Consider the following 19837-nt stretch of genomic DNA (forward strand, 5'->3'; position numbering starts at 1 on the left):
CCTCACTTTAGCACCGACGGAACTAGCTACTTCTAACAGTCTTGTGTTGAACTCTAATGGTCGGCAGTTGCAGATTTTGTGCTGGAGCCGCAGCGCCTCCAGACACCTCGCCGCCCCATCCATCGACTCCATCTGGATGACGCGGTCCCCCATGGCGGCGGCCGACCCCATGGCGGTCTCGTACTGCCGGAAGGCTTTCTGAAACCGCCCACTTACAGTCAAGTTAAGGCTGGTCGCCGCCCTCACGTTAATGTCGGTCTTCTTCCTGTAGATGTCGCCCATGATGCGGATGCTGCGCGCGTACGTGGCCTGGTCCCCCGACACGAGCGCCAGCCGGGTGGCCTCCTGAAACCAGGAAGTAGGTACTTGGGTTGGCTGTGGGTGAAGTACTAGATTATACAAGCGGACGCAAGTACAAAAAATTTCATCTCGGGAACTTTATGTTGTGAGGTTGGTAGCGGTTTTAACATTTGACAGATCAAATATAGAATCGTGGAGATTTAGCAGAATTAATCAGATCATTTTTATTCCAGGGTCTTGACAAATATAATTGTCATTTCAAATTTAATCGATGACAGTTAATCAACTAAGATGGCCGCCGATTCAGTGGTACCAATCAAGTGAAAAACATGGTAATATTTGTTCGCACTCAAATTTAGTTGGGCAATATTGAAGCATTTGGGCTGATTTTATCACACCGATTGAATGTGGTGCTTAATTTAAAAAATTAATTGTTGCCAACTTAAATTTGAGTGCGGACAAATATTACTAGTTTTTTCACTTGATCGGTACCATGGTAGAAGGAGACATGGTATAGGCATCCGATGTACCAATTTAAAAATGGTCTGCGCATCCATTTGTGACGTTAGGTGGCATCAACGACCTTGTGACTCTTGTGAGCTTCGCTAGGGAAGTCTAGGGAATTTTAGCTTGAGTTGTCAGTGCTCTGTCCAATACGTCAATTAGTTGTCGGATAACGAATTGTATTTTAAATTTCGCGCTAATTTCACCCCACTTGACGTCACAGTCGATGCGTATGCCTATACCATGTCTCCTTCTACCATGATCGGTACCACTGAATCGGCGGCCATCTTAGTTATTTAGCTGTCATCGACTGAATTTTAGGTTTATTGTAGACATACGACAATGTTAATAAAATATCAATGCCAACTTGATGACTTTTTCACTTGAACACCCGACATATTGTATAGTTGAAACACTAAGAAACCGAAAACTTGAAAAATCGAGAAATTGGAAATTCAAAAAGTCGAAAAATTTACATTAAAAAATTTAAAAATAGTGAAATCGAATAATTTAAAAATCGAAAAAATTGAAACATCGGGAAATAAAAAAAAATGGAAAGATCGAGAGTTTTCCTTCTATTTATTTATTTTTCGATTTTTCGGTTTTTAGATTTATCGGTTTTTCAATATTTCAGTTTTAGGATTTTACGATTCTTTAAATTTTCGATATTTTTTCGGTTTTACAATTTTTCAATGTTTTGAAGTTTCAATTGTTCAATTGCCCAATTTTTCAATTTTCGATTTTACCAAAGTTTTTTAATTTTCGATTTCTTGATTTTTCCGTTTCTCGATTTTCCGGTTTATCAGTTTTTCAATTCTTAAATTTTTCGATGATTGAGGTTTGGTGTTTTTCAATTAATCAATTTTCCGATTTTTCGTTTTTCGATTTGTCAGTGTTTCAATTTTTCAAGCTCTTGCTTTTCGATTTTTCCACTTTTCACTTTTTGTCAATTTTTCGATGATTCAATTTTGAGATTTTTAATTTTTTCGATTTTTCAATTTTTCGATTTTTCAGTTTTCCTTCAATTTATCAATTTTTCGATATTTAGGTTTTTAGATTTATCAATTTTTCGATATTTCAGTTTTAGGTTTTTTCAATTTCTCGATTTGTTAATTTTTCGATTTTTCAATTTCTCAAAATTTCGATTTTCTCAATTTTTTTAATTTTTGTATTTCTCGATTTTTCAATTTTTTAATTCTTATATTTTTTAAAAATGGGATTTTTCAATTGAATTCAATTTTCCTTGGATTTTTCAATTTTTTAATTTTTCAGGTTTTTGATTTTTCCACTTTTCGGGTTTTCGTCAATTTTTCGATAACTGAATTTCGGAATTTTCCAATTTTTAGGTTTTCCGAATTTTCAATTTCTCAATATTTCAAATTTTTGATTTAATTCAACTTTTTTAATTTTCGATTTCTCAGTTTTTAAATTTTTCAGGTTTTTGATTTTTCAATTTTTCGATTATTAAAATTTCCAATTTTTCCACTTTTCGGGTTTTTGTCAATTTTTCCATGATTCAATTCTGGGATTTTTCAATTTTCTTATTTTTCAGTTTTCCCTCGATTTTTCAATTTTGATTTTTAGGTTTTTCGATTATTCAATTTTTCAGGTTTTTGATTTTTCCATTTTTAAAATTTTCGATTTCCACTTTTCAGGTTTTCGCCAATTTTTCGATGGTCAAATTTGGAATTTATCAATTTTTCGATTTTTTAATTTTTCTTCGATTTTTCAATTTTTCGATTTTTAGGTTTTTCCATTTTTCAATTTATCAATTTTTTCAAATTTTCGATTTAACTCAATATCAATACCAACTTGATGACTTTTTCACTTGAACACCCGACATATTGAATAGTTGAAACACTAAGAAATCGAAAACTTGAAAAATCGAGAAATTGGAAATTCAAAAAGTCGAAAAATTGACATTAAAAAATTTAAAAATAGTGAAATCGAAAAATTTAAAAATCGAAAAACCGAGAAATCGAACAATTGAAACATCGGGAAATAAAAAAATGGAAAGATCGAGAGTTTTCCTTCTATTTATCTATTTTTCGATTTTTCGGTTTTTAGATTTATCAGTTTTTCAATATTTCAGTTTTAGGATTTTACAATTTTTTAAAAATTCTCAATTTTTCAACTTTCGATTTAACAAAAGTTTTTTAATTTTCGATTTCTGGATTTTCCGGTTTTTCAATTTTTCAATTCTTAAATTTTTCGATGATTGAGTTTTGGTGTTTTTTAATTAATCAATTTTCCGATTTTTCAATTTTTAGATTTTTAGGTTTTTTGATTTCTGGGGGTTTTTAAATTTTCCTACTTTTTGATTTTTCAGTTTTCTTTCGATATATCAGTTTTTCGATTTTTCGGTTTTTCGATTTTCACTTTTTCAATATTTTAATTTTTTGGACTTCACAATTTCTCGATTTTTCCAAATTTTTGACATTTTGAATTCTCAATTTTTCAGTTTTTCGATTTTTTAAATTTTAGATTTTTCCACATTAAATTTCACAATTTTCCGATTTTTCGTTGATTTGATTTCTCGATTTTTCAATTTTTCGATACAGTAATTTTTCGATTTCTCGATTTTTGGATTTTTCAATTCTATGGTGTTTTGAAAATTTGGGAAGTTTGGTGTTTTGAGGATTTGGGGATTTTAGTCTTGAGGATTTAGGTGTTTTGAGGATTTGGGAATTTTGGTGTTTTGGAAAAAACCAAAAATTAATAGTTATTGAAAAATGTAAAATTTAAAAAATTCAAAAATCGAAAAACCGAAAAATCGGGAAATAAAATATTGAAAAAGTCTAAAATTGAAAAATAGAAAAATCGAAGAACAGAGAAGTCCAAAAAGCAAAAAATGGAAGCATTAAAAAAACGAAAAATTGAAAAAACGAGAAATTAAACTGACAGAGGAAAATCGAGAAATCGCGAAATGGAAAAATCAAAAAATCGAAATATCGAAAAGTTGAAAAATCGAGGAAATGAAAAATCCAAAAATTGAAAAACTCTAAAATTAAAATATCGAAAAATTGAAAAGTCGAAGGAAAATTGAAAAATCAGAAATTCCAAAAATCCAAAAATTGAAAAACCGGAAAATCTAAAACCGACATCTCGAAAAATCGAGAGATCGAGAAATAAAAAATTAAAAAACCGAAAAATGAAAAAATCTAAAGAAAATTTACATTTCGAAGTTGAAAAACTGGAAAATGTCAAAAACGCGAAAGGTCAAAAAATTGAGTAAAAAATTAATTAAAAATTCGAACAATTAATTGAAAAATAGAAAAATCAAAGAACTGAAAAATCCAAAAATTCAACTTGGAAAATTGAAAAATTGAAAACGGAAAAATCTAAAATTTAAAAATGGAAACTTTAAAAAATCGAGAAATCGAAAAATCAAAACATGGGAAATTTAAAAAATCGAAAAATTAGAAAATCAAAAATTTTAAAAATCGAAAAACTGAAAAATCCAGAAGTTGTAAAATCCAAAGATCGAGAAATCGGAACATGAAATATCTAAAATTTGGAAAAACTGTGCAATTAAAAACCGAAGAATTGAAAACACCAAAAATCGAGAAATTGAAAATTGGAAAATTTAAAAAATCGAAAAATCGAGAAAACAAAACATCGAAAATTTAAAATATCGAAAAACTGAAAATCCTAAAATTGAAATATTGAACAATTGATAAATCGAAGGAAAACTGAAAAATCGGAAAATGGAAAAATTCTAAAACTGAATCCTCAAAAAATTGAAAAATCGAGAAATCGAAAAGACGAAAAAATGAATAGTCGACAAATCGGCAAATCGAGAAACCGCGAAATGGAAAACTCAAAAAATCGAAATTTCGAAAAGTTGAAAAATCGAGAAATCAAAATATCGGAATTTTAAAAAATGGAGAAAATGAAAAATCCTAAAACTGAAATATTGAAAAAATTAATCAATCGAAAAATTGATAAATCGAAGGGAAATTGAAAAACCGAAAAATCCCAAATCTGAAATATCGAAAAACTGAAAAATCGAAAAGACGAAAAATTGAAAATTTGAAAAACCGAAAGTTTTAAAAATTAAAAAATTGTAAAACCTAAAACGCGAAAAATCAAAAAATTAAAAACTGACAAATCGGAAATCGAGAAATCGCCAAATGGAAAAATCAAAAAATCGAAATATCGAAAAGCTGAAAAATCGAAAAATCGAAAATTAAAAAAATTAAGTGAAGTCAAAAATTTGAAAAAATCGAGAAATTAAAAAATGGAAAAAACAAAAAACCCTAAAATTGAAATAACGTAAGATTGATAAATCGAAAAACCAAAAAATCCAAAAATTGACAAGTAAAAGGAAAATTGAAAAGTCGAAAAACTGAAAAATCGAGAAATTGAAAAGACGAAAAATTGAAAAATCGAAAAATAGAAAAATTGTAAAATCAAAAACCCGGAAAATGGAAAAATTGATAAACTGACAAATCGGAAAAATCAAAAAATGAAATATTGAAAAAAAGAAAAATCCTGCAACCGAAATATCGAAAAACAGACAAATTAAAAATTCCCAAAACTGAAAATCCAAAAATAAAAAATTAGAAAATCGAAAAGACGAAAAACCGAAAACCCCAACATTTAAAAAATCGAAAAATTCAAAAATCAAAAACCTGAAAAATCGGAAAATTAAAAAATCGAAAAATTAAATTGTCAAAAGTTTTAAAAATCGAACAATTGAAAAATCCTAAAAGTAAAATATCGAAAAATTGATAAATCGAAAAACTGAAACATCCCTAAACTGAATAATCGAAAAATTGAAACCTCAGCAAATCGAAAAGATGAAAAACCGAAAAGTTGAATATTTAAAAAACTGAAAAATTAAAAAACAAACCCCGAAACAACAAAAATTGGAGAACTGAACAATTGAAAAACCGGAAAATCGAGAAATCACGAAATTGTAAAATAAAAAAATCGAAATATCGAAAAGATGGAAAGTTGAGAAATTGAAAATTACAAAAATTGAGAAATCGAACATCTGAAAAATTGAGAAATGAAGAACCGGAAAAAGGAGAAATCAAAACATCGAAAATTTAAAAAGTCGAAAAACTGAAAAACCCTTGAACTGATACATCAAAAAACTGATAAATCGAAAAACCTGAAAAATTGGAAAATCGAAAAATTGAAGAATTGAAAAATTGAAAAACTGGAAAATCGAGAAGTCGCAAAATCGAAAGATCGAGAAATCGGAACATGAAAAATCTAAAATTTGGAAAAATTGGAAAATCGAAAATCGAAGAACTGACAAATCAAAAAATCAAGAAGTAGAATCTTTGAGATATCGAAAAATTGAAAAATTTTATGTGGAAAAACTTAAAATTTAATAAATCGAAAAATCGAAAAAACAAAATATCGGAAATTTAAAAAAGCGAAAAATTAAAAATCCTAAAACTGAAATATTGAACAATTGATAAATCGAAGGAAAGCTGAAAAATTCCCAAAACTGAATCGTCAAAAAATTGAAAAATCGAGAAATCGAAAAGACGAAAAACTGAAAAGTCGACAAATCGAAAATTCAAAAATTGACAAATCGGAAAATCGAGAAACCTCGAAATGGAAAACTCAAAAATCGAAATAGCGAAAAGTTGAAAAATCGAGAAATGGGAAGTTTGAAATGTTGAAAAACCTAAAAATCGAAAAATTGAAGAGTCGAAGGAAAATTGAAAAATCAAAAAATTGAAAAATCGGGAAATCGAAAAGACGAAAAACCGAAAACTCGAAAGTTTGAAAAATCAGAAATCTGCGAATCAGAAAAAAAAAGCGAAATATCTAAAAGTTGAAAAACCGAGAAATCGAAAATTAAAAAAATTGAGAAATTGAAAATTTAATAAATCGAGAAATTGAAAAATCGGGAATCGAGAATTTAAAACATCGAAAATTTAAAAAACCGAAAATTAAAAAATTCTAAAACCAAAATATCCAGAAATTGAAAAATTGTAAAACCAAGAACGCGAAAAATCAAAAAATTATAAAACTGAAATATCGAAAAGCTGAAAAATCGAGAAATCGAAAATTAAAAAAATTAAGTTAAATCGAAAATTTGAAAAAATCGAGAAATTAAAAAATCCTAAAATTGAAATAACGTAAGATTGATAATCGAAAAACCAAAAAATCCAAAAATTGAAAAGTCAAAGGAAAATTGAAAAGTCGAAAAATTGAAAAATCGAGAAATCGAAATGACGAAAAAGTGAAAAGTCCAAAAATAGAAAAATTGTAAAATCAAAAACCCGGAAAATTGAAAAATTGAAAAATCGGTAAATCAAGAAATCGCCAAATGGAAAAATCAAAAAATGAAATATCGAAAAAAAGAAAAATCCTAAAACCGAAATATCGAAAAACTGACAAATTAAAAATTCCCAAAACTGAAAATCCAAAAATAAAAAAATAGGAAATCGAAAAGACGAAAAGCCGAAAACTCCAACATTTGAAAAATCGAAAAATTCAAAAATCAAAAACTTGAAAAATCGAGAAATCCCGAAATAATGGCAAATTAAAAAAATCGAAATATCGAAAAGTTGAAAAATCGAGTAATCGAAAAATTAAAACGTCAAAAATTTTAAAAATCGAACAGTTGAAAAATCCTTAAAGTAAAATATCGAAAAATTGGCAAATCGAAAAACTGAAAAGTCGAAAAATGGTAAAATCGAAGAAAAATTGAAAAATCGAAAAACTGAAAAATCCCTAAACTGAATCATCGAAAAATTGAAACCTCAGCAAATCAAAAATATGAAAAACCGAAAAGTTGAATATTTAAAAAACTGAAAAATTAAGAAACAAACCCCGAAAAAACGAAAAATGAAGAACTGAAAAATTGAAAAACCGGAAAAATCGAGAAATTACGAAATGGAAGAATCAAAAAATCGAAATATCGAAAAAATGTAGAATTGAGAAATTGAAAATTTAAAAAATTGAGAAATCGAACATTTGAAAAATTGAGAAATGAAAAACCGGAAAAAGGAGAAATCAAAACATTGAAACTTTAAAAAATCGAAAAATTGATAAATCGAAGAACCGAAAATTTGAAAAATCGAAAAGTTTAAACATCCTTAAACTAAATCATCGCAAAATTGAAAGATCGGCAAATCGAAAAGACGAAAAAACGAAAAATTGGAGAATTTATAAATTGCAAAACCGGAACATCCAGAAATCGCGGAATGGGAGAATAAAAGAATTAAAATATCGAAAAGTTGAAAAATCAAGAAATCGAAAATTAAAAAAAATGAGAAATCGAAAATTTGAATAATCAAGTAATTAAAGAGTCGAAAATTTGAAAAATCCCAAAACTGAAATAGTATCCAAAAATTTAAAGATCTAAAAACTGAATAATCCAAAACCAAAAAATTCCAAAACTCAAATAGGAAAAACTCTGAAATCGAAAGTCAAAAAGTCGAGAAACCGAAAAATCGGTAAGTCGAAAGAAAATTCGAAAAACTGAGAAACCGAAAAATTGTTACTACAATTTTGAATTTTTTTCCAAAAATCGAGAAAATAAAAATTCAACGCGGATTTATAAACCACTAGTTTTGGAAATTAAATTCTCCAGCATCCTAGAACCTCACCAATTTAAATTTGCATTTTTAGATTCTGCTGGCTGAAAAAATCCCGAATTTAAAGAACCAAATTTGACAAAATATTTCTAATTACAAAAATACAAAGACGTAGCTTGTATAATCAAGTACTTTAGCGGCGTCTCTTACCGAACAGTAGTCGTGCGCGTCCCCCAGCTCGCCCTGCTTGCGCAGCGCGGACGCCATCTGCAGCAGGGCGGCCCGGTGGTGGCGCGAATTCAGGTCCCCCAGCTGCAGCGACCTCGACAAATCGTAGGCCTTGGAGGCGTACTTCGCACTCTTATCGGCGTCCTGCAGCCGGCTGAACAGCTCCGACAGCCCCACGTACACCTGGAGCTCCAGCGCCGGGTCGTGAATAGCCTGCGCTATGCGATGAGCGTGCTGAAAACTATCCAGAGCCTTGTTGAAGCCGGCCAGCTCCAGGTAGACCGACCCCACGGTGAGGTGCACGTGGCCGGCGGTGGTGCACTGCTCGCATTCGTTGTAGAGGGAGTGGCGGGCGTACGCAAGAGCTCTGCACAAAAAAAAATACAAACATAAGTATGCAACCAACAATACACCAAAATGAAACGTCAACGGGATTAGGCCACGATGGATGTAATTTCAGAGGGACGTCGAGGTCGTTATTTCCTGGCGCTCTTCAAGACTACAAAGACAAAGACAAAGACAAAGCTCTCGTTGCGCAAAGCTGCCGCCCGAGTCTTCTTGTTCCGGTTATAAATCTCCTTTAATTAATTAAAATCCACGAGAAACGTTAACAAGCACCCGGAGCGGGCAAAAACTGCCTCCGGGTCATTAATCATAAGGGACGAATCGGAAAGAAGCCGTGTCTTTATGCTAATCTCCATCCTTCAACTGAATTAGCCGAAGCACAATGACGTTAAGTGTGACTTCACTAGCATGCTGTAATTTATCATTGCGACGACGCTTGTTTTTACGCTCCGGTGGTCATTCCGGGTCCGCATGGCGGTAGTTAGTCGTGTTTGCGAAATTTTCACGAATGTCAAGCCAAAAACTGCTCTCTTTAGTAATCTGACCCTCTTGAACTTTTCAATGTCCGACTTGTTCGCCATTTTATAATTTATCGTCGCGTCGCCACCTCACCCCCTCAGGTCTCCCCTTACATCGTCCTCTTTTTGCGCCCGGCCCCGCCATTAAATCCTCCAGGACTCCTTTCAAGGATATCGAGTGACAAATCCGATCACAATAAACCCGTGAGTCGCACGAAAAGGCCGATTATTGCATTTTCGGAGTTACGCCCTGACCTTACGTCCACAAACTCGAACAAGTCGGGCCGCGGAAAAGTTTAAAGGTCACTCCGGAGTCCCCGGGACGACCGCATTCCCGTCAATTCTGATTCTATTTGATTACGGCCCGCAAAGAACATACGTCCTGCTTAAGGACGAGAAATTCGCGGAATGCGGGTTTTTTCCGAGGAGCCGCGCTGGAGAATAAACATTATTTTTTATTTAGGGAGCGGGGATGGGAAGCGCTATCTGCTCGGGTGGGCTTTGATCACGGAATAGCGTCTCGAAGTTGGAAAAAATCTGCTTTAGGTTTTGTATATGTTGTACTTATACGGCTCGGGATTGTTTTAGGCGAAGGTGGGCCATGGAAATTTAGTAATTTGGTTGGAAACCAATTTGGTAAATGCAAAGATCCCTAATGAAAAATGAAATTTGTCATGTTAGGGTCAGTTGTTTTGTTGCAAGGTTAGAAAATCTGTCAAATCAGTCGTAGCAGGTACATGGTCCCACCCACCCACCCTCTCTTTTCTTGGAAGGTATGTCATCTGCCAAAATCAGTTTTATCTTAGCAAGTACTAGCCCCGCCCACCCACCCGCTATTTTCTTGGAAGGTATGTGATTTGCTAAAATCAGTCTTATCTTTGAGATTTTCGACCATTTTTTAACTATTTCCGAAAATTCACAGAAATGTTTAAAATTTGTTTATTTGAGATAATGGAGAACTCAGAACATGTCAGGTCACGTTAGGTCAAGTCAAGTCAAGTCAAGTCAAGTACATGAAATAAGAAATAAATTTTATAGCAAATAGTATAACAAAAAAAGTTACTATTGGCGCTGATTGAGTGATCTTATACTGAACAGAAATAAAATTAGTCGTTAGAATGGGAAGAGGGTGGGGGCTAGTATTTGCTAAGATAAGACTGATATTGGCAAATCACATACCTTCCAAGAAAATAAAGGGTGGGTGGGCGGGGCTAATATTTGATAAGATAAAACTTTTGAAGACATTTTCTTGTAGATTCACAGTAATGTTTAAAATTTGTTTATTTGAGATAATAGAAAAATCAGGACAGGTTAGGTCACGTTAGGTACGTGAAATATGAAATAAATTTTATAGTAAATAGTATAACCAAAAAAATACGATTGGCGCTTTTCTTTTTACTTTTTCACATCCTTTTTCCACTCCTACATAACAGAAGAACATAACTAGCCCCGCCCTCTTACCCTGTGTCTATTTTAGTGACAGTTTTAGTTTTATCTAGTCTGAATGAAATTAATGATCTTAAACTGAACAAAAAAAAAATGAGTCGTTAGAATGAGAAGAGGGGGGTGGGTGGGGCTAGTACTTATTAAGATAAGACTGATTTTGGCAAATCACATAGCTTCCAAGAAAATAGAGGGTGGGTGGGCGGGGCTACTATTTGATAAGATAAGACTGATTTTGGCACTTTTTCATATCCTTTTTCCACTCCTACACAACGGAAAATAATTAGCCCCGCCCACACACCCGGTTTCCATTTCGGTGATTGGTTTTATCCGCTCTGAATCGGTGCAATGATCTTATATTGAACAGAAAAAAAATTAGTCGTTAGAATGAGAAGAGGGGGGTGGGTGGGGCTAGTACTTATTAAGATAAGACTGATTTTGGCAAATCACATAGCTTCCAAGAAAATAGAGGGTGGGTGGGTGGGGCTACTATTTGATGAGATAAGACTGATTTTGGCACTTTTTCATATCCTTTTTCCACTCCTACACAACAGAAAATAATTAGCCCCGCCCACCCACCCGGTTTCCATTTCGGCGATTGGTTTTATCCACTCTGAATCGGTGCAATGATCTTATATTGAACAGAAATAAAATTAGTCGTTAGAATGAGAAGAGGGGGTGGGTGGGTGGGGCTAATATTTGCTAAGATAAGACTGATTTTGGCAAATGACATATCCTACAAGAAAATAGAGGGTGGGTGGGCGGGGCTAGTTTTGATAAGATAAAACTGATTTGAACACTTTCAACATTTTTGGACCATTTTTCAACTATTTTCTAGGTATTCCTGTTTGGAAAGAATTTGAAAATGCTTTGGAGCCTCTAGTATCTTTTCTTATAATAACTGAATTAAAGTTCTTAACGGATAAGTCATTTGCCAAAATCACTCTTATTTTAACAGGTACTAGCCCCGCCCACCCACCCTCTCTTTTCTTAGGGAGTATGTGATTTGTCAAAGTCGATCTTATTTTGGCAAATACTAACCCCGTCCACCCGCCCTCTACATTTTTAGAGGGTATATCATTTGCCAAAATCAGTTTTATCTTAGCAGGTACTAACCCCGCCCACCTAACTCTCTTTTTTTCGTCTTTGGGTCTTCTAGAAATTGAAAAATTAAAGACTGAAAAATTCTAAAATTGAAAAGTGAACATTTTCAAAATTATAATTATTATGACACATTTAAAATGAAAACTAAAAAAGTTGAAAAATCGATTTTTTAATTTGTTTTTTTAATTTTGCGATTTTTGAAATTGTTTGTGTTTTTCAATTATCAGATTTTTAATTTTACAGTTTGTCGAAATTTAAGTTGTCTATTTTTCGATTTTTTAGGTTCTCAATTTTTATTTTGTAATTGTTCTTTTTATAATTTTTACATACTTTTTCACTTTTTAGCTGCTCCTTTGTCAATTTTACGATTTTTCTTTTCTTCATTTTTTTGATTTTTTAATGGTGCAATTTTGCAGTTTTTCGGTTCTTAATTTTACATTTTTCGGTTTTTCAAAGTTTGTTAATTTTTATTTTACAATTTTTCGTTTTTGTAACTTTTAAACGTTTAAATTAATAACGAAGTGACTTAGTGACTGATTGACTTGGTAACTGATTGACTGACTGACTGACTTAGTAACTCAGTGACTGACTGATTGACTTAGTGCCTTAGCGACTAAGTGACTTCCAGACTAATTGATTTAGTGACAAGACCATCAGTGACTTAGTGAATGAGTGATGTAGTGACTTAATTATCCCGTTAGGAAGTGACTTAGCGATTTAGTGTCTCAGTGACTTAAATCATTAATGAGAGAAGTTTAGTGAATCATTAACGAAGTTACTGACTGACCAATGACTTAGTGACTAAGTGACCTCTTGGCAGATTGTTTTAGTGATCCAGTCTTATCTTTGAGATTTTCAACCATTTTTTAACCATTTTCGAAAAGTAGATGGAGATATTTTCTTGTAGATTAACAGAAATGTTTAAAATTTGCTTATTTGAGATCATAGAGAAGTCAGAACAGGTCAGGTCACATTAGGTCAAGTCAAGTCAAGTCAAATCAAGTCAAGTGCATGAAATAAGAAACAAATTTTATAGTAAATAGTATAACAAAAAAAGTTACGATAGGCGCTGATTGAATAATCTTATACTGAACAGAAATAAAATTGGTCGTTAGAATGAGAAAAGGGGGGTGGGTGGGGCTAGTACTTGATAAGATAAGACTAATTTTGGCAAATCACATAACTTCCAAGAAAATAGAGGGTGGGTGGGCGGGGCTAGCAATTGTTAAGATAAAACTGATTTTGGCACTTTTAACATTTTTGGACCATTTTTCAACTATTTTCTAGGTATTCCTGTTTGGAAAGAATTTGAAAGTGCTTTGGAGCCTCTAGTGCCTTTTCTTATAATAATTTAACTAAATTTCTTAAAGGATACGTCATTTTTGCCAAAATCATTCTTATTTTAGCAGGTACTAGCCCCGCCCACCCACCCTCTCTTTTCTTCGTCTCTGGGTCTTCGAGAAATTGAAAAATTATAATTATTATGGCACATTCAAAATGAAAACTAAAAAAGTTGAAGAATCGATTTTTTAATTTGTTTTTTTAATTTTGCGATTTTTGAAATTGTTTGGGGTTTTCAATTATCAGATATTTAATTTTACAGTTTGTCGAAATTTAAGTTTTCTATTTTTCGGTTTCTTAGGTTCTTAATTTTTATTATGTAATTGTTCTTTTTATAATTTTTAGACACTTTTTCACTTTCTAGTTTCTCCTTTGTCACTTTTACGATTTTTCATTTCTTCATTTTTTTTATTTTTTAATTGTGCAATTTTACAGTTTTTCAATGTTAAATTTTACATTTTCTATTTTTCTGATTTTTCAGTTTTTCGATATTTGTAAATTTTTATTTTACAATTTTTCGTTTTTGTAATTTTTAGACGTTTGAATTAATAACGAAGTGACTTAGTGACTGATTGATTAACTTAGTAACTGATTGACTGACTGACTGACTTAGTAACTCAGTGACTTCCAGACTAACTGATTAGTGTCTCAGTGACTTAAGTCATTAATGACATAGAAGTTTAGTGAATCATTAACGAAGTTACTGACTGATCAATGACTTAGTGACTAAGTGACTTCTTGGCAGATTGTTTTAGTGATCCACTGATCCTGTGACTTAATAAATTAGTTATTTAGTGACTTACTGATTCTGTGATTTACTGATTTAGTGACTCAGTGACTTATTCTCTCTATATTCTTAGAGGGTATATCATTTGCCAAAATCAGTCTTACTTCTTCTCTGTGCCTTCGAGAAATTGAAAAATTAAAGACTGAAAAATTATAAAATCATAAAATTGAAAAAGTGAAAATTTTCAAAATTATAATTTTATTATTATGACACATTCAAAATGAAAACTAAAAAAGTTGAGAAATCGATTTTTTAATTTGTTTCTTTAATTTTGCGATTTTTGAAATTGTTTGGGTTTTTCAATTATCAAATTTTTAATTTTACAGTTTGTCGCATTTTAAGTTGTTATTTTTTGATTTTTTAGGTTCTTAATTTTTATTTTGTAATTGTTCTTTTTATAATTTTTATATACTTTTTCACTTTTTAGGTTCTCCTTTGTTAATTTTACGATTTTTCATTTCTTCATTTTTTTGATTTTTTAATTTTGCCATTTTTCGATTTTTCAGTTCCATTGTTCGATGTTTGTAAATTTTTATTTTACAATTTTTCGTTTTTATAATTTTTAGACATTTGAATTAGTAACGAAGTGACTTAGTGACTGATTGATTGACTTAGTAACTTATTGACTGACTGACTGACTGACTGACTGACTTAGTAACTCAGTGATTGACTGATTGACTCAGTGCTTTAGCGACTCAGTGACTTCCAGACTTACTGATTTAATGACAGGACTATTAGTGACTTAGCGAACGAGTGACGTAGTGACTCAATTATCTCGTGAGGAAGTGACTTAGCGATTTAGTGTCTCCGTGACTTAATGACGTAGCAGTTTAGTGAATTATTAACTTATTTATTGACTTACCAATGACTTAGTGACTAAGTGACTTCTTGGCAAAGTGATTTAGTGATCCGCTGATCCAGTGACTTAACAAATTAGTTAGTTATGTATTTAGTGACTTATTGACTCTGTGATTTACTGATTTAGTGACCCAGTGACTTATTGACTCACTGAATTAGTGACTTAGTGATTCCTTGACTCACGGAATTAGTGACTGAGTCAGTGCCTTAGCGACTTACAGGCTGACTGACTGAAGACTGATTTAATGATTGATTGACTGACTGACTAACTGAAAAAATTTGCAAATTATAAATTGAACAAACCTAAAAGTTGAAAATTTTCACACCGAAAAAGAGGAAAATTATAAAATCAGAACATTGAACACCCAAAAAATTCGAAAAAAAAATTAAACGAGAGAAATTGCAAACCAGAAAGTTGCAAAAATTAATAAAATTGAAAACTCTACCTAATTGGAATTAAAAAAAAATTTTAGACATTTTTTCAAACTTTAGTTTCTCGATTTTCAATCTCTCAATTTTTCATTTCTTTAAATTTTAGATTTTTGAATTTTGCAATTTTACCAAAATATTGAGAAATCGGAAGATTAAAAGACCGAGGAATCGAAAAGTCATAAAGTCGAAAACTCGAAAACTCGAAAAATTGAGAAACCGAAATAGGCCAAAATCGAAAAAACGAATAGTTAAAAGTTGAAAAATTGGAAAATCAAAAAATCTAAAAGCGAAAAAATAAAAATCGAAAAGTGACAAATTAAAAAACTGATAAATTGAGGAACTGAACACTCAAAATTTCGATAAATCGGGAAATCAGATTATTGAAAAATATGAAAATTTAAAAAATGAAAAATTAAAAATTTGAATATCTGAAAAACGAACAATTGAAAAACAGAAAATCTAAAACAGGGAAGTCTAAAAATCTAGAGATTAAGAAAACGAAACATTTGAAAAATTCGAAAAATTGAAAAATTGAAATATCAAAAAATTAAAAATTCGAAAAGTTAAAAAATCGACACATCGAATGAAATACCCAAAAACCGAGAATCTAAAATATTGGAAAATTAAGAAAACGAAAAATCAAAAAACTGAATTCCAAGAATTGACACCTTAAAAAAAGTAGAAAAATTTAAAAATCAGAAACTCGAAAAATTAAAGAATTGAGGAACAGGAAAATCGAAACACTCGAAAGTCATGAAATGGGAAAATCAAAGTATCGATTAATTGAGAAATCGAAAAATTGAGTTTGTAAAATTCAAATTTGAAAAATTGAAAAATCTAGAACCGGTAAATCGAAAAATCGAAGGATTAAGAAATCGAAACATTTGAAAAATTCGAAAACTAAAAAATGTTCATTATTGAAGAACTAAAATGAAAAATCGAGGAATCGAAAAACCTAAAATTTTAGAAATCGAAAAATCCAGAAGTCAAAAATCGAAAAGTCGAAGAATCGAAATTCCAAAACTGAAAATCTAAAAAACTGAAATTTTGAGAAATCGAAAAATCAAAAAGTGAAGTCGAAAAATTGAAAATCAAAAACGTGTAAAATCGAAAAATTGAATTGATGAACTGGAAAATCGGAACAGTCGAAAGTCAGGAAATGGGAAAATCAAAACATCGATTAATTGAGAAATCAAAAAATTTAGTTTGTAAAAGTCAAATTTGAAAAATTGAAAAATGTAGAACCAGTAAATTGAAAAATCGAAAGATTAAGAAATCGAAACATTTGAAAAATTCGAAAACTAAAAAATGTTCATTATTGTAGAACTAAAATGAAAAATCGAGGAATCGAAAAACCTAAAATTTTAGAAATCGAAAAATCCAGAAGTCAAAAATCGAAAAGTCGAAGAATCGAAATTCCAAAACTGAAAATCTAAAAAACTGAAATTTTGAGAAATCGAAAAATCAAAAAGTGAAGTCGAAAAATTGAAAATCAAAAACGTGTAAAATCGAAAAATTGAATTGATGAACTGGAAAATTGGAACAGTCGAGAGTCAGGAAATGGGAAAATCAAAACATCGATTAATTGAAAAATCAAAAAATTTAGTTTGTAAAAGTCAAATTTGAAAAATTGAAAAATCTAGAACCGGTAAATCGAAAAATCGAAAGATTAAGAAATCGAAACATTTGAAAAATTCGAAAACTAAAAAATGTTCATTATTGAAGAACTAAAATGAAAAATCGAGGAATCGAAAAACCTAAAATTTTAGAAATCGAAAAATCCAGAAGTCAAAAATCGAAAAGTCGAAGAATCGAAATTCCAAAACTGAAAATCTAAAAAACTGAAATTTTGAGAAATCGAAAAATCAAAAAGTGATGTCGAAAAATTGAAAATCAAAAACGTGTAAAATCGAAAAATTGAATTGATGAACTGGAAAATTGGAACAGTCGAGAGTCAGGAAATGGGAAAATCAAAACATCGATTAATTGAAAAATCAAAAAATTTAGTTTGTAAAAGTCAAATTTGAAAAATTGAAAAATCTAGAACCGGTAAATCGAAAAATCGAAAGATTAAGAAATCGAAACATTTGAAAAATTCGAAAACTAAAAAATGTTCATTATTGAAGAACTAAAATGAAAAATCGAGGAATCGAAAAACCTAAAATTTTAGAAATCGAAAAATCCAGAAGTCAAAAATCGAAAAGTCGAAGAATCGAAATTCCAAAACTGAAAATCTAAAAAACTGAAATTTTGAGAAATCGAAAAATCAAAAAGTGATGTCGAAAAATTGAAAATCAAAAACGTGTAAAATCGAAAAATTGAATTGATGAACTGGAAAATCGGAACAGTCGAAAGTCAGGAAATGGGAAAATCAGAGTATCGATTAATTGAGAAATCGAAAAATTGAGTTTGTAAAATTCAAATTTGAAAAATTGAAAAATCTAGAACCGGTAAATCGAAAAATCGAAGGATTAAGAATTCGAAACATTTGAAAAATTCGAAAACTAAAAAATGTTCATTATTGAAGAACTAAAATGAAAAATCGAGGAATCGAAAAACCTAAAATTTTAAAAATCGAAAAATCCAGAAGTCAAAAATCGAAAAGGCGAAGAATCGAAATTCCAAAACTGAAAATCTAAAAAACTGAAATTTTGAGAAATCGAAAAATCAAAAAGTGAAGTCGAAAAATTGAAAATCAAAAACCTGTAAAATCGAAAAATTGAATTGATGAACTGGAAAATCGGAACAGTCGAAAGTCAGGAAATGGGAAAATCAAAACATCGATTAATTGAGAAATCAAAAAATTTAGTTTGTAAAAGTCAAATTTGAAAAATTGAAAAATGTAGAACCGGTAAATTGAAAAATCGAAAGATTAAGAAATCGAAACATTTGAAAAATTCGAAAACTAAAAAATGTTCATTATTGTAGAACTAAAATGAAAAATCGAGGAATCGAAAAACCTAAAATTTTAGAAATCGAAAAATCCAGAAGTCAAAAATCGAAAAGTCGAAGAATCGAAATTCCAAAACTGAAAATCTAAAAAACTGAAATTTTGAGACATCGAAAAATCAAAAAGTGAAGTCGAAAAATTGAAAATTAAAAACCTGTAAAATCGAAAAATTGAATTGATGAACTGGAAAATCGGAACAGTCGAGAGTCAGGAAATGGGAAAATCAAAACATCGATTAATTGAAAAATCAAAAAATTTAGTTTGTAAAAGTCAAATTTGAAAAATTGAAAAATCTAGAACCGGTAAATCGAAAAATCGAAAGATTAAGAAATCGAAACATTTGAAAAATTCGAAAACTAAAAAATGTTCATTATTGAAGAACTAAAATGAAAAATCGAGGAATCGAAAAACCTAAAATTTTAGAAATCGAAAAATCCAGAAGTCAAAAATCGAAAAGTCGAAGAATCGAAATTCCAAAACTGAAAATCTAAAAAACTGAAATTTTGAGAAATCGAAAAATCAAAAAGTGATGTCGAAAAATTGAAAATCAAAAACGTGTAAAATCGAAAAATTGAATTGATGAACTGGAAAATCGGAACAGTCGAAAGTCAGGAAATGGGAAAATCAGAGTATCGAAAAATTGAGTTTGTAAAATTCAAATTTGAAAAATTGAAAAATCTAGAACCGGTAAATCGAAAAATCGAAGGATTAAGAATTCGAAACATTTGAAAAATTCGAAAACTAAAAAATGTTCATTATTGAAGAACTAAAATGAAAAATCGAGGAATCGAAAAACCTAAAATTTTAGAAATCGAAAAATCCAGAAGTCAAAAATCGAAAAGTCGAAGAATCGAAATTCCAAAACTGAAAATCTAAAAAACTGAAATTTTGAGAAATCGAAAAATCAAAAAGTGAAGTCGAAAAATTGAAAATCAAAAACGTGTAAAATCGAAAAATTGAATTGATGAACTGGAAAATCGGAACAGTCGAAAGTCAGGAAATGGGAAAATCAAAACATCGATTAATTGAAAAATCAAAAAATTTAGTTTGTAAAAGTCAAATTTGAAAAATTGAAAAATCTAGAACCGGTAAATCGAAAAATCGAAAGATTAAGAAATCGAAACATTTGAAAAATTCGAAAACTAAAAAATGTTCATTATTGAAGAACTAAAATGAAAAATCGAGGAATCGAAAAACCTAAAATTTTAGAAATCGAAAAATCCAGAAGTCAAAAATCGAAAAGTCGAAGAATCGAAATTCCAAAACTGAAAATCTAAAAAACTGAAATTTTGAGAAATCGAAAAATCAAAAAGTGATGTCGAAAAATTGAAAATCAAAAACGTGTAAAATCGAAAAATTGAATTGATGAACTGGAAAATCGGAACAGCCGAAAGTCAGGAAATGGGAAAATCAGAGTATCGATTAATTGAGAAATCGAAAAATTGAGTTTGTAAAATTCAAATTTGAAAAATTGAAAAATCTAGAACCGGTAAATCGAAAAATCGAAGGATTAAGAATT

General features: G+C 30.4%; 1 protein-coding gene across 2 annotated transcripts in view; it reads right to left on the minus strand.

Moving 5' to 3' along the window:
* Nucleotides 1-19837, minus strand: part of LOC135140655 (43 kDa receptor-associated protein of the synapse homolog) — a 62975-nt gene that overhangs the window by 7218 nt on the left and 35920 nt on the right. For both annotated transcript variants that reach the window (XM_064071296.1, XM_064071295.1), the window contains exons 5-7: nt 8523-8907; nt 247-345; nt 7-198 (exon numbers count right to left, since the gene is read on the minus strand). In XM_064071296.1, coding sequence (XP_063927366.1) covers nt 7-198; nt 247-345; nt 8523-8907 — 676 coding nt within the window. The remainder of the gene's footprint in view (nt 1-6; nt 199-246; nt 346-8522; nt 8908-19837) is intronic.

The sequence above is a fragment of the Zophobas morio genome, unplaced genomic scaffold, assembly GCF_036711695.1.
Source record: "Zophobas morio isolate AGI-343-1 ecotype UQ-CSIRO unplaced genomic scaffold, CSIRO_AGI_Zmor_V1 ptg000040l, whole genome shotgun sequence".
Lineage (NCBI taxonomy): Eukaryota > Metazoa > Arthropoda > Insecta > Coleoptera > Tenebrionidae > Zophobas > Zophobas morio.